The sequence below is a fragment of the Amblyomma maculatum genome, chromosome 5, assembly GCF_055883805.1.
Source record: "Amblyomma maculatum isolate TAMU_Amacu chromosome 5, ASM5588380v1, whole genome shotgun sequence".
Taxonomy (NCBI): Eukaryota; Metazoa; Arthropoda; class Arachnida; order Ixodida; family Ixodidae; genus Amblyomma; species Amblyomma maculatum.
In genome coordinates, this window is record NC_139348.1 from 154,712,872 (window position 1) to 154,727,799 (window position 14,928).

Below are 14,928 nucleotides of genomic sequence, written 5' to 3' on the forward strand. Positions count from 1 at the left end.
AAAGTTCAATGCAATAAAAAGCTGCGCTAATAAGACACGGACGAAGGAAAGGTAGGACGCACACAAACGCAGACTGACAACTTTATTTCGTGAAGAAAACCAAGGCATATATACGCGATCTCCGCTACTATCTAATCACAAAAAACAGCAAGCGAAGAAGTGACGTGCACTAAAACACAAAATGTCAAATTCTGCTGCAGGCCCACTAAGTAAACCAAAACCAAAAATCCTCCAGTCTAATGGATTATCAGCACAACCATCAAATGGTAATGCACGAATACAACACTTACACTTAGTGGGCCGGCCCTAGTTAAGTTTATCATGTCTGCAGCAGAATTTGATATTTTGTGTTTTAGTGCACGTCACTTCTTCGCTTGCTGTTTTTTTTTTTTGTGATTAGATAGTAGCGGAGATCGCGTATATATGCCTTGGTTTTCTTCACGAACTAAAGTTGTCAGTCTGCGTTTGTGTGCGTCCTACCTTTCCTTCGTCCGTGTCTTATTAGCGCAGCTTTTTATTGCATTGAACTATGAACAAACTAGCCCGACAAATTTTACTCTAAAGTACAGTAGACCGACTTATAGACGTCCGAACGGGATCAAAAATATCTATAGGTCCAAGCGGCTTATCTCCGAATGGAACCTTCGGATGGAACGGCGGCAGCAAAATAATCACGTTGACTTGACTAAGAGCGAGACCATGAAATCAAAAGACATGCATGTGTACACTAATAATAATAATAATAAAAAAAAAACCGAGTGTATACGTTTTGTTGTCCGAAAAAAAAAACCCAACAAAAAAAGACTTGGCTGAGGCACGTTTGTCTAAGCCTTGACCTGAATTACGTACATCACAAAAGCAGCCAACTCGGCGCTTTGATATTCGCTTTACGGCGTGTAATTTGCTGCGTGTATCTATAATATTGTTTTTGAATAAAGAAGCTTTCTTTCCGCCGATTTAATGCAGATTGTTAGCGAAAGCCCTGGCGGTGCAAATTTAACCCCCCCCCCCCCCCCCCCCCATCCCCTCCCCCATCCTTCGGTGTCTTCACGGAGGAACGCTGCGTTGTCTCCGTCGTCCTTTCCAAGACAGCAAAGGCACCGTTTCAGACTCCGTCGTCCGGCCAGCTGTCGATTTTCCAGAATTCTTCCGGGGTGAGGACCTGTGGCTCGACTTTATGGCACCCGGGCTCGTCCGAATCGTTGAGGAAGTCGTGTCGGAGGTAGTTGTGCAGCTGGTACATCATCCGCAACCGACTGTAGGGCCCGTAAGGGCTCAGTTTGGGGCACTTGTAATCAGAATCATCGTAGTCTATGGCGTACACCATGAAGCCATACAGGAACGTCAGGTTGGTCCGGCTCACACAAATCTGGGGCAAGAAAGGCAACAAGACTTGTCACAAATACACATCGAGCTCTACGCAATATATATTCTCATGAATTAGCGGAATGCTGTGCGTCACTGTTACAGATGCACACTGCCAGCAGTTGCCCACAAAAGCTTATGTATTTTCTAGTGTGTCGATTCGGTTACTACATTTCGCCCTCTGAATATTAGTCCCCCTCTTACTCGCCAGCATGGCTGGGATAACACTGGGCACTTCAACGAAGGTGAACCAGAATGTTGTTAAATATAGGATTTTAACATATTAAGTGTAGGCGGATTTTACAAAACAGGTGGGTAATTTTGATTAGCTAGTTAACTAGTTTTTGACAACTAACTCTTTAAATATGTGTCTAGACGTTAAATTAGGCGGCTAGTTGTCTAGTTGCAATTAAATACTATTGGCCAGTCGTTGGTAATATCTATTTCAGTTTTTAGAATTTCGAAAACACGATTGCCTTCGGTACCATGGCTCAACAAACTAGCGCTGTAATAAACGCGCTCTCGAGACCCCCCCTTGCGCTCTAAGCACTATCCCAGGACTTGTCACTACATGGTGACAAGGTGTCAAGCGGCCTCCTCTCCCTCGTGCGCTAGAGAAGCAGGCAGCCGCGCACACCTCAGCGCAGAAGGGGCCGAGGAGGCGACGCAACACTTACGTCGTGGAGTGACTGTACTGGGGACGGTGCACAGTTTCTTCGAAAGCACGTGTATTTTGGGGTGAAACCATGTTTGTTGATCAACAGTATCAAGGGTAATCACGTTTTTGAAATTCTGAAAGCGTATCGGTCGTCTTAAACGCCTAACTGCAATAACCATATTATAGTTGACTTTACGATTATATGCAGATGATTGTGTAGTGTTTAAGCAGATAAGGAAAACTTCTGATCATGGTATTCTCCAAGTCTCCATGACAGCTATTGACCAATGGTGTGTAGAATGCAGCATGAAAATTAATATCAAGAAAACTGTACTTCTACGTGTAACGAGAAAAAAAAACATTTTAGCCCGTTAATTTATTCCCTACAAGGCCCGGATATTAAAGAAGTAGCAAGCCAGAAGTATTTAGGGTTGACACTTACCAATAAATTGTACTGGTCACCGCATATCGCACAAATTTGCTCTTCAGCATTCTCAACACTGTGTTTCCTAAAACGAAAACTTAATCATGCCTCTTGCAATATTAGGCTTTTGGCATACAACACATTCATCCGGACTAAGCTCGCCTTTATCATTTGCGATTCTCACACGAAAAAGAACATAACTGCTCTTGAAATGATCCAAAGGAAAGCAGCTAGATTTATTTTCCACAAGTGCAGCAGATGTGATTCTCCCACACAGCTAATAAAATAACATCCCGCTCCTTCCAGTCCGCCGCAAAATAAACCGAATTTCGTTCCTCCGTAAGATTCTGTTACAGAAAGTAAATATTCCATTACATAACTTTGTCCAACCTTCTACCGCCATATGAACACGAAACACTAGGGAATACACGCTGCAACCTGTCTTTGCCCGAACAAATTCATTTAAGTGCAGTTTTTTCCCCCAGACCCTCTCTGATTGGAATTTGCTGCCAATTTCTTTTCCAAAGCGGTAATTTTAACGCATTGGGAGATCATTTGCTTGGTTAGGCTGTTAAACTTTTACTATTAGTAATATTTTATATTTGTTTCCTTTGTTCATGCCAAATTGTGCTATGTGTTGTATTAATTGCCTATTTTTTATTTGTTAGGCTGTCCAATGTTGTATAATTACTATTACTATTATGATTCCTTCTAGCCAAATTGTGGTGTGTATTGTATTTTTTTTTTTGTGTGTGTGATTGTCACCTGGTATGCCCCTCCTGCTCGGGCCATAATGCTTGCAGTATTTTGAAACAAAGCAATCAATAAATAAATTATGCACCTGTTTTTTCGATATCAGCCAGCAAGCATTGGCACGCTTATGCCTCAGAAGTCCATTTTAAGCATCACATGTACAATCTTAAATTGCAATTAGAATTGACTGTGAATGAGTATATCGAAATATTGTGCTTCTTAAACGGTGCAGGAGATGGAACGTGACCTTCGACGGGCGTTCTCGCAAGAATTCCACTTATCTACGCTTCCAAAATACATAAGCGCCAATGTACATTATCGATTCAATAAATATGTCTGTGGCGACTCTGTCACTGCATTCGGACTTGGAACATGCGCGCCACTAGCCGCCAAAAAGGCACGTCCTACAGAACACTCTTGAAGTTCATTATTTTGAGTTTGTCCGCGGTGCAGATATAAGGCGGAGGGTGCCTCGCCCCATGTCGCAAGGCGGTCGGCCGTTGGCAGCGCTTCCCATTCCCTCAACCATGTGACGTCACGAACATCAGTGGGGAGGGAGGCAGAGGTTAAGGGCCTCCGCCTTATTCACGGGACTCCCTGCGCTGGTCCTCATCTAAGGTTTTGAAAGCTATATATTAGCATATCTCAATGGCGTACATTTCATTCAGTTCAAAATCCGGCAAGATGTCGCATTATGTACAGCGACCTCACTACGTAAAAGTAAAACGCCGGTGGCCGCTCAGCCCCCGGGCCCGTCCAGGCTGCCAGTCAAAAGAAACGGCTGAGATCTCAGCCACGGTATCTCACACACACGCACACACGCACACACGCGCACACGCACACACGCGCACACACACACGCGCACACACACACACACACACGCGCACACACACACACACACACACACACACACACACACACACACACACACACACACACACACACACACACACACACACACACACACACACACACACACACACACACACACACACACACACACACACACACACACACACACACACACACACACACACACACACACACACACACACACACACACACACACACACACACACACACACACACACACACACACACACACACACACACACACACACACACACACACACACACACACACACACACACACACACACACACACACACACACACACACACACACACACACACACACACACACACACACACACACACACACACACACACACACACACACACACACACACACACACACACACACACACACACACACACACACACACACACACAAAGTATATGCGCTGCTTGGGTCTGCAACCACGTCATTCGAGCCAAGCTTCCAGGCATTTGTTTCACGAGTGGGGTAGTGCATTGCAGAGGCACAGTGAGATTTGTCACAGAAATCATTTGTCACGCCCCCTTTACCACGGATATTGAATAAAAAGATGATTTTTACGGTTATTTGAATATGCTTTTCTCACCACCCTTGATCCATAGCGTACATGAATAACAAAAAAGAAAAACTCACATTGTTTAGGGGCCTCTACACTTCCTCGCCGAAAACTTTGCGCGAAGCAAAGTGGCCAAAACTTTTTTCTAATTTGCTAAATTTTTAGATTAATCTGAAATAGTTGAAGTTACCCCACTAGTCGTACCTTGGCGTATTTTTTTGCCTTTGGCAAGAGTAAGTTGGGATGCTGGCCCACATGCATAGGCAAATCAGGGAGAGTCGATTTTCGAAAAAAGTAGGTTCCAGCTGTAACCACGCGTAACGGGCGGCCCATCACCCACCTTCCTCTTCAGGCTGACAGTGTCGTCCCAGACGACGCTGATACCCCTCCGCTTGTCGAAGGTGATGCAGCCTTCGTCCAAGCCCTTGGGTGCGCAGTCCAGATTCCGGCTGTACGCAGGGTCGGTGCAAACCTGCGCAAGAGGCAATACTAGTAGTGGCTGTTAATAATAAAAAAACGAAATAGAAAGAAAACGGTATTTAACGTCCCACACCGACACAGGTTATGGGCACGCCGTAGTAGAAGCCTTCGGAAATTTCGACCATTTGGGGTTCTTTAACGTGCACTGACATCGCACAGCACACGAGCGCCTTGGTTTTCGCCTCCAGCGAAAAGCGACCGCCACGGTCTAGATTCAATCTGGCATCCTTAGGTACAGCAATCGAGTGCATTGACCATTAAGCCACCGCAGTGGGAGGAAGTAAGAACAAGAAAAACGATATAGGAAACGATAAGGGAAACTGGCGTAATGAGGCACCTCATCTACAGCCGTTATAAACAAAAGAAACAAGACGGAGGGTAGCGTATAACGAAGGCAGTATGGGGATACTAAGAAATTTCTAAGTTGAAGTTGTCACCTAGCTTCTGCGGTGGCTCACTGAGTGCCATGTTTGGAACTAGAGGCTCCAGGTTGCATGTGGTGGGAACGAAGGGCAGAGTGTTTTCTGCGATGGACCCGTGGGGGCCTAGACTAATCAGGAGCCGTGTACAGTACACGGCCTTTATTAGAACCCACGTGTCGCATAGGGACGTTGCATATATCACTATGATATTTGCAACAATACGGCCGGCCGAGATGCCGCAACTGAGTCCGGATAGACGTTTAAGTGCCTGAGCTTCCGCCGTCTGCCATCGCCACGGCGGTTGTCGGTCATAGTGATTCTTAGCGGTCTCTGCATGGCAGCAGCAGTTACAAAACCCGGTATTTCAGAGGTGGCCAGCGTAACTGTCGACATTGCTCCGCCAGGAGCTAGGAATATAATATCCATAAAGTTGGCGTCTAAAAGAAAAGTTTTGTTGCTTTTATTTTTTACAAAACTGATATTTTAAACCTGATACAATCAGTCCACTACGACGAGCATCAAAACAGAAGCACAGTTTACAAACTAGGTTGCGCTCTACCTGTTATCCAAGCAGTAGCAGTCTAAGCTTCCACGCCAATGCCAGTCAATGAAATCGTTATTTTTTCAATTTATCGCGTGCATGCTCGGTATATACTAGTCATGTCGTCAGCGCAAAATGCACAGACACATAGGTCTGAACCGGGGAAGCGTTAATTGAAAGTAGATTAATTTGATAGTAGCGCTTGTTCTTTCCTGTGCTCATCGTGCATATGTAGCGCTGATAACACTTACACCAACTTGCTCCACCACATTTTCATTGTTTCTGCTTACATCTTCACAACCAAGTGCGATTAGATCTGCAATTTGTCATATAGTAAGTGCAGAGCGAACCTGCAGGCATCATGTACAGTGCCGTTTTGAAGTTTCAAGGATTTTGTTACATTCTACCACATAAGGTGCCAATAAAGATAGGAACATTCTCGAAGGCGGTACTCATGCCCTCCACAGAGATTCTCTAACCTGGGAACTTTTCATGCAGGCTATACACCACGCTAATATAGTATGTGATGAACACGATGAACGGTGCCTTGTTTGGCACATGCAGTGACAGGACTCACATGACCAGCCTATTCCAGCTTATTCTGCCGCTGCCCATGTGACCAGCCTATAGAAGCAAATCCTTTGACGTTGACACCGTGATGCCATTGTGAGATGCGAAGAATTAACACCAGTATAAAGCTTTCGCCTCAGCCGGATAGCAATTTTATTAGTTGCGCAATTCGTTAACACCCGAAGAAGTTGCAGTTGGGTGAAAGATTAAGTGAGCATGTTGCGTGCTGGATTCATGTATTTTGTTAGGTCTTGCGAATATGGCCGCCGGGAAAGAGCCATACTCGAAGGTTGTGTCCAATGGCTTCACCTTGACCACTCTGATTACACAAGTGTATCAACTAGTGGTGAAGCAAATGTGACCTGTGGACAGACAGCATTTAAGAGTGTTTGTCGAAAGGTGGCGCTCCTCTCGACTTAACATATTATTCCGCCATTCACGCTCATGCAGTTGCCAAAAAGAAACCATTTCTATTGTGCGTATTCCGTGTTGCAATCAGCGATGACACGTGTGCATAACCAAGAAAAACGGAGGTTTCGGAGAGGTTCACTTGCCTCGGAATATGTGGTCCACGAGTTCCAACCCTCTAGGTTCGGCGGCGGATGTCTCGTATCCCTGATGTCCCCATAAGCGTCGCAATAATTGTTCCAACTGAAGTTGCCAATAGCGGCCACGTCTAAGTCGCGGTAAGTAGGCCTTTTGTTGACCAACCGCAAGCTGACGGTGATGGTTCTGGCGAACCGGTCCATGTCGGGGACGAACTCGACTACCCGGTTGAAAAGGTAGGCGATCAGCTGCAACGAGACCAGGAAGGCGGGAAAGAAACCGGTTACGGATGTGATGTCATCAAATAGGGACACTATGCACGAAAGTCCATGTGCTGATGTTTCAGAGATCCTCAGAATAGCGTCGTTCTGTGCTTCCTACACAATCGCGTTGCTCTGGTTCAGCGTCTTACTTTTGAAGACGCAGGGGCAAATTGGTGGTCTATCAATGAACTGGCTAGTGTATATTTGGTCTGTTCAAGGTGGGGTAAATGTGCTTTAAATAGGAGGGCTAGCTGCTAAGCTCAGCGACATTGCTAATGACCTGGCTGCGGTTCCCCTTGCGGATGCTCGTTCATGCATCCTAACATATTGTACATAATACCTAACATATTGTAGCAATCCTGAGCAAGAGGAAAAACACATAGAAGAAGAAAGGGAAAAGGACGTTGAGAAAGACGAGGAGACTCTCGTGCCCGTGCCGGACTTGCAGCCGTTCACCAGCTGAGTTCTTTGCCCCTCGACCTGCGCAGCGCTCCGACGTCAAACCCACGCGTACTCATTAGCATTCAGGTACAAGCATGATATAATGCCCCACTTCATCCAAGCCGTGCATTTTGACAGCCAGAATTACCAGCCTATAGCCAACCCCCAGACAAGAATCTGAACATATGGGCACCAACACTGGGCCTTCTCGGCATTTGTAGTGAGCACAGATTTGCACGCGTACATTTATCTCACTTATGACGAAGGGCATATTTGCTTAAAGAAAACAAGCCGCACTAACGTGACTGCGGGACCTCGCGGTAGTGTGTCTGGTTCGGGATCCAAAGGTAGACCACGGAGTAGATTCTCCTCTAATGTCAACTTCTGCCAAATTGGACTTGACACGCGGTCGCGTGACGTGACACAACGCACTGACCAATCACTGCATGACCATGTGACCTGTCAATTGCCAGGGGCATGCTCGAAAATTTTCACACACAAAAGCGAAGCCCGATTTTCTCCAGAATAGGACATTTAGGGGTGGACGTTAAAATGCGTGCCTTATGGTTATAGCAGCAGCGCGTAATACAGTAATACAGAGGTGTGTGGGGTGGTTCCTTTGGACCGTGGTACATCCATCTGATTTATGATTGCTGCAAGGTTGACTCCATCTTTTTGCCCGACGTCAAAATAATAAAGATCTTCCATTGGGCTTCTCGCAGACCGCTAATGTTGGTCAGAAAAAAGTGATCTCGCCAGGTTTTCAGTTCCTTGCAATTAGAGCTGCTGATTAGCCTCTTTCACAAAATTCAGCGCCCTGTGCGGAGTGGGCGAGGTTTCTTCCACTGCGCAGAAAAAAGCGCAATATATTTTGTCTCATTCTACTCGTCGAACCCTTTCCAACTATATATGATGACGTTATATCGTAATATTACATTTCTAATCACAGTTAAAAATTCTAGAGGGCACTTTGGACCACTAAAGTGCGATGAGGCGAAAGCTATAGCGCGGTGGATCCAAGGAGGGGTAGCAGCTATAAGGGCGCAGTTGGCAAAGCGATGGGCTGGGGATCCAAAGGGTGGACGTTCGATTCCCGGTGGAGACAAGGTTTATTAATTTATTTTTAACTCTCGAAAGCGTGACACCTCTGCTAACAACCTTCTATCGACAATGATGAGGCATAAGAGGCTTTCGCCTTAATAACGGTAAATAAGACTCGGATTTGGTGTGATGCAGTTGTACTCAATAGAAGCTATCCAACCATATATGGTAATGATGTACTGTAATGTTCAATTTTTAATCACATTTAGGTGCATATAATTACGGTGCGCAATTAGTAATGCAGTCAGTCGGTCATGTGGCCCTGTACCATTTCACCATAGCACACTATGTTAAACCGGAATTGCCCGTAGGCAAACTAAGTGCCTGACGCGTATCCGTCCATTGCAGCGGTCAACGTAGATTGGTCGTGCGTGGCTCAAATTGGTGGTTAGTACGAGAGACAATGACTGGAAAGTTTAACACCAATAAACGCTATGTTAAAGAGATACCTTTTAAAAGGACTTGTACCGCCTACAGCCGCACGCCTCTGACAACGCTAGTACCATAGCTCACGGGAAGATGGCGCCAAGATCGCTTCACTCCGATCTGCACACGCGAAGCTTCATCTGGCTGCGCAGTAACGGAATGGATATTTCGCGTGATTCCGTTCCCTCAACGGTAGTGTTAGGCTCTTCAGCCTTAGTATGGATGGATGGATGGAATATAGGAGCGTCCCCTTTGAAACGGGGTGGTAGCAGTAGCTATCATGCTCATTTTTCTCCATATACCTTAATTATTGATTTAGAATTGTTAACTAAACCATCATTCTATTTATTAAATTTTGCTCCTACATTACTAACATTATGTCACTTCTCTGCTTTTAAGCCACCAATCTTCCAGCCGTTTTTTGCTAGTTTCCACCGCCGGTTTATTCACCCGGCCACTGTTATCTCTAAACCCCAGAGCTTCAGGAACAGTGATTGCGCCTGCATCAACTTCCGGATGGATACCATTGCATTCGAGTAGGGTCTTCTGAGCAGCGTCATCTGGCGACAGATACTAGAACTATTGTAAAAATGAATAATAGCGGGTTTAAAGCTTGCGTACTCGTTGCTTCAGTGGCGCAATGGATTGACACTAACCTCAGCACTAAGCGAATTAAACGTAATCCTTTTAGACCAACTTTTTTTCTTTTACACTTTTTTAAAGTTTGTTTTAACCGCAACATTTAAATAAACTACGAAGGTCATTCCTGTGGAGTGTTCCCCTTTAGGTTGCAATATGTAGTGTTTTTATTTCTTAATAGCCGCAAAGCCAGCCGTGAACAGAGCCAGGAGATGATGGCATGGCAATAGTAACACTAATAAATTACCTTCACCGTAATCATTTCTTGCCTTCAGTGAGTGTATGCTACCTTCAGGTTGCGTTCAGAGACACCTTTCGGTAACTATCGCCGTTTAATCCGCTGAGAGGCAACCAGTGAGGAGAAAGAAGTTGCGGGACCCTACCGTTGAGGAGACGGAATTACGCGGATATTTCACGTTTTCGGGACCATGCGATCGCTGCGCTGCGAATAGCATTGCGAGCGGCGCGCGAAAACGTGCAGGAACACGAGATGCGCGCGCTGAGTGATAGTAAGTACAGAGACAGCGCGTCATCTTTAACGGTGTCAGAGTCAACACTCACGAAATTCGTCGGCTCACGGTAGAATCCGTAGGGATGGCGGCGTCGGAACAGGACCTGCGGCGTCTGGATGACACAGGTTCTGGCCTCCACCAACTCGCTGTACGGAATGTGAGTGAGGTACACCAATCGGTGCACGAAGTTAGGCGATCTTGAGGCATTTTTCCTACAAAGAAAAGCAAAGAGAGCTGAATACCACTGTCGTACTTACTACACGTGCTATACAATCAGCTTTCTCCTAATAAATTGATTTGTTACTTTGGTATTGACTCTATGATTATCGTTGCCGTAGGGAACAACGGCATACCATAACGTTAGAGAAGTATGAGCAAAAATTGAGGGTGCACTTTGGACCACTAAAATGCGGTGAGGCAAAAGCGGATTCGACGAGCACAACTTTTCTAGGTCTTTTTTTTTTCATCGTGCCACCGCTATCTCCTCACGACTAATCGCGCCGCCGTCTTCTCCCATGACGTCCCGTTGTTACTAGGATGTGCCGGGAAGGCAGCGGCGGCGGTCTTCATGGCAACCGCTTTGGCACGACGCTAGACAAGGAGAGCTAAGATACATTTCTCACGTGCCCGGCGTGGTTAGGTCTGTTAACGCACATGGCCGGTAATCGGAGGGGTATGATTTCGATTCCCGCTGGAGCACGCATTTTTTTTGCTAATGTTAAGGAGTGCGGCATTTGAGGAAGCGCCGAAGGAAAGGAGCAGGATGATTGACAGCTATAGCGTGACAGGATTTGTCGACGGATGGATAATGATGAGACAATAATGGCTTTCGTCTTAAAAATTATCCGTACTCATGGCATTGCAGTATGCCTGTGAACACGGCCGGCTGCATATGCACATAAATTTCACTGGGCCTGTCTAGCCAAAATGAGCTCTGTGTTCAGTGGCAGTGTGACGGCTCGTGCGCGTGCACGAGGCTGCGGACGCCAGTCAGTGACTCATGGATACTTCTGACCGCGCCACGTCCGCGTCGAGTGGCCAAACTCTAGACATGCCCATATTCATACTTCGTCTCACAAGATGTTTGCAGCACTGCGAAAGGCAGAGGCGCCCCAGTCCAATCAGGATCGCTAGCACTACAATAGGCAAGTGTGCTCCTACGCGACTCTCGCCCCCCAAATTGGCGGGGGTGACAGTAGGAGCACAATTTTCTGTTGTAGTGCGCAGGGGCGGATGCACTTAGGAGCACAATTGCAAGGGCTCCTCTGCTTTTTGCAGTGCTGCAGATATCTAAAACCTGCTCATAGATGGACAGCCGCCGAATACTTCTTTGGGACGGGACCTGCGAAAGGGTGAAAGCCGCGGGGGAGCCAACAGCCGGCGGCGGCGGAAACCAGTTAACCCGTGAAAAGGAGGCGTAACAATGGAGCGAAATGGCTTTAAAAGGGAGGCGAACGGGAGAGCGGGGGAGAACTGCAGGCAGCGGACGAGACGGGCAAATGAAATACAAGCAGGGTAGAGAACTGGGCTGCGCCACGACCTGCAGGAGCCCGGGGTCTAGTCGCCGTTGAAGTTCGGCCCTTGTCATCCTGCCTGCAAGCCTGGCAGCTCGTCCCACCGCCAGTTGAACGAAGGCAGCAGCGGCAGCATTCCACCACCTAGCCTTGACAAAAGCCAGGCCCTTCTGCGGAACCCGCGCTGCACAGAGCCGACGCAGCCCAGTAATGGCGAGCCGCAGCATTCGGCATTCCAGCCCTTCTGCGGAGCCCGTGCCGCACCACGGTGACGCAGCGACACAGCCCATTGATGGCGAGCCGTAAGCAAAACTGAGCCAGTTTTAATTAAATATGTTAAAAACTATATCCTGAGTCTGGGCCTCCATCTCCTCATGCCCAGTGTGGACCCAGAACTACTTTAAGTAACTTGAGTCATCACGGCAGCTGTAGATAGATCACCTCAATCAGATTGGTACCAGTCAGTCTCAACTCCTCTTCAGAGCTCCCTTAAATGCGCTCAGGCATTGAGTTTAGGTTGAATTCTTTAACCGGCGTGAAATACATTATAAACTAAGCCTATTTGCCGATATACTTGCCCTGTGGAAAAAGTCCAGAGGTAAGGTCAGCAACGCAACAACCTTTTTGTAATTATGCTGAGCGAGGGACTTTTAACTCGCGCCCTTCTTTGGGGCGCGAACCCACAACCTTTACTGGAACTCGAACCTTTGAACACACTTGTATCCCACGACCTTTTTTGAAGCTCGAGCTCACGACCTTCCCTGGGACACGGACCCACGGCTTTCTTGAGGCTTGCGACGCTTTCTGGAATAAGAACCCACGATATTTATCGGAAGTCAAACCCTTGACCATACCCATGGCCTTTACTGGAACTCACGTAAACCACTGATCATGCTTTTGGGCTCGAAGCCTCTACCTTCTCTCTAAAACCAGTATGGTGAAAGACTCCACAGGCGAGTGCACAGGTGTGGTGGAATGCTGCACTAACTGAGTGGTGTGGATATCACAGGGTGGTGACGTAATAACGAACGTAAGGCTTAGGATTATAGTACTTAATGTCTCAAAACGATTCCCGCTATGAGTGACGCGTTGTTTCGCCACGGTGGCTCAATGGTTAAGACGCTGGACAACTGAGTACGCTGGACAACGTAGTACCGGGGTTCGAACCAGACCCCGACGCCTGTGTTTCGATGAAGGCAGAACAGAGAGGCGTCCGTGTGCTCTGCGATGTCAATGCACATTGAAGATACCCAGATGGTCGAAATTACTCCAAAGCCCTCCAAATTACTCCAATTGCTCCAAATTACTCCAAAGCGCTCCAACTACGACACCTTTTTTTCCTATTTCACTCCCACATTCATCCCTTGTCTTATGGCGCGGTTCGGGTGTCTACGGAGAAAGCGTGACAGATTTAGTTTGTGGGGTTTAACTTTCCAAAGCGACTCAGGCTACGAGCGATGCCGTAGTGGAATATTCCGGAAATTTCGACTACCTGGGGTTCTTTACGTTCACTGACATCGCACAGCACATGGACATCTGCTTTTCGCCCCCATAGAAAAGCGGCCGCCGCAGTATTCGATCCCGCATCCTTGGGCGAGCGCCCGAACCCCTGCACCATCACGGCGGAACAAAAATGTTTGACAGATGCTGCACCTATAAACAAATTCACTATGATTCTATGATCGATGCTATTGTGGAGGGCTTCGGAAATTTCGGCCATCTGAGGTTTTTTAACGTGCACTGACATCACACAGGATAAGGGCGCTTTATTTTTCGCTTGGATTGAAAAGCGGCCATCATGGGCGGCATTTGATCCCGAGTCATTCAAAATCAAAATATAAATTTATGGCTACAAAATACGCATTGGCTTTGGCTGAGAGAATAAGCAACAAATATATTTGCACCCGCCAGAGAATATGACGGAGAGTTAAGTAAATCCCGATCTTCTAAAGTATTTTTCTGCTGCAACTACAGACAATTCTGAAGTTACTACAGAAATTGATGTCACAATCAACGGGTTCACTGTCAAAAACCGCATAGAAGTTTTGTTGTAACAGAAATAATGGTTAATGTTTCGATTGAGATGACGCAGACTTCTCAAAATATAAATTTCACACATTAGGCTTCCTTCATACTGATAGACTTGCGTAACGTTTCGTCGAGCTTCCTGTCTTTGAATCCCTGATGAAGCGGTTAATTCTTGTGAACTACATACCAACTCATTCTTTACCAAATGCAGGTATACGCCAACAGAGAAGTAACAGTGAATGAGAGCAGAGGGAAATGTTATTGACCAAACGTGTTAACTTGGCATTTTCCTATGTTCTGTGCGCTGCATGAAGCTTCGAGGCTAAAGGCAGAGCGGCTTCACCGTAGACATTTGATTTGCGCTCACAAAGCAGCCTATAGTCTGGATGACAAGCAAGCAGTATTCAGAACGAACACCTGGAGCAATGAATACACTTAACACGATAGCGTCAGAGGCCCCATTCTGCAGAAAACCCGGCGTCAACGTTGTCGCCGTTGCGAGCGAAAAATCTCCAGCTTGGCTCTGGCAGGTGGTAGTCGGCACATTTGAAGTGGGAAGAGGAGAAAGGAAACAAAGGGGTCTCGTACGCCGTCAGCCACGCTACTCCTTAGGCCATGCAAGGACCTTCTTACAGCTTGGTTTAAGCCATGGAGGAAGGAAAGCTTAGGAGAAGCCCTGACGTCATTTTTTTGAAGCCGGCGCGGCTGCGCCGCGACCGGACGCTGCAACGTCTCTCTTCCTCTTTTACCCTTTCTCCGCGACGCTCAAGTACCTAGGGCAAGCCTAGGGCC

At 46.8% G+C, this 14,928-nt stretch overlaps 1 protein-coding gene across 1 annotated transcript; it reads right to left on the bottom strand.

Annotated features, from left to right (window-relative positions):
- Positions 1-1,046: 1,046 nt before the first annotated feature.
- LOC146190027 (uncharacterized) lies at positions 1,047-12,398 on the bottom strand. Its single transcript, XM_084605400.1, has 5 exons — positions 12,253-12,398; positions 10,644-10,806; positions 7,221-7,460; positions 4,994-5,125; positions 1,047-1,369 (listed from the first exon to the last, which is right to left on the bottom strand). Exons 1-5 carry the CDS (start codon positions 12,396-12,398, stop codon positions 1,106-1,108), a joined length of 945 nt encoding a protein of 314 aa, XP_084461526.1. The 3' UTR covers positions 1,047-1,105.
- Positions 12,399-14,928: the final 2,530 nt, after the last annotated feature.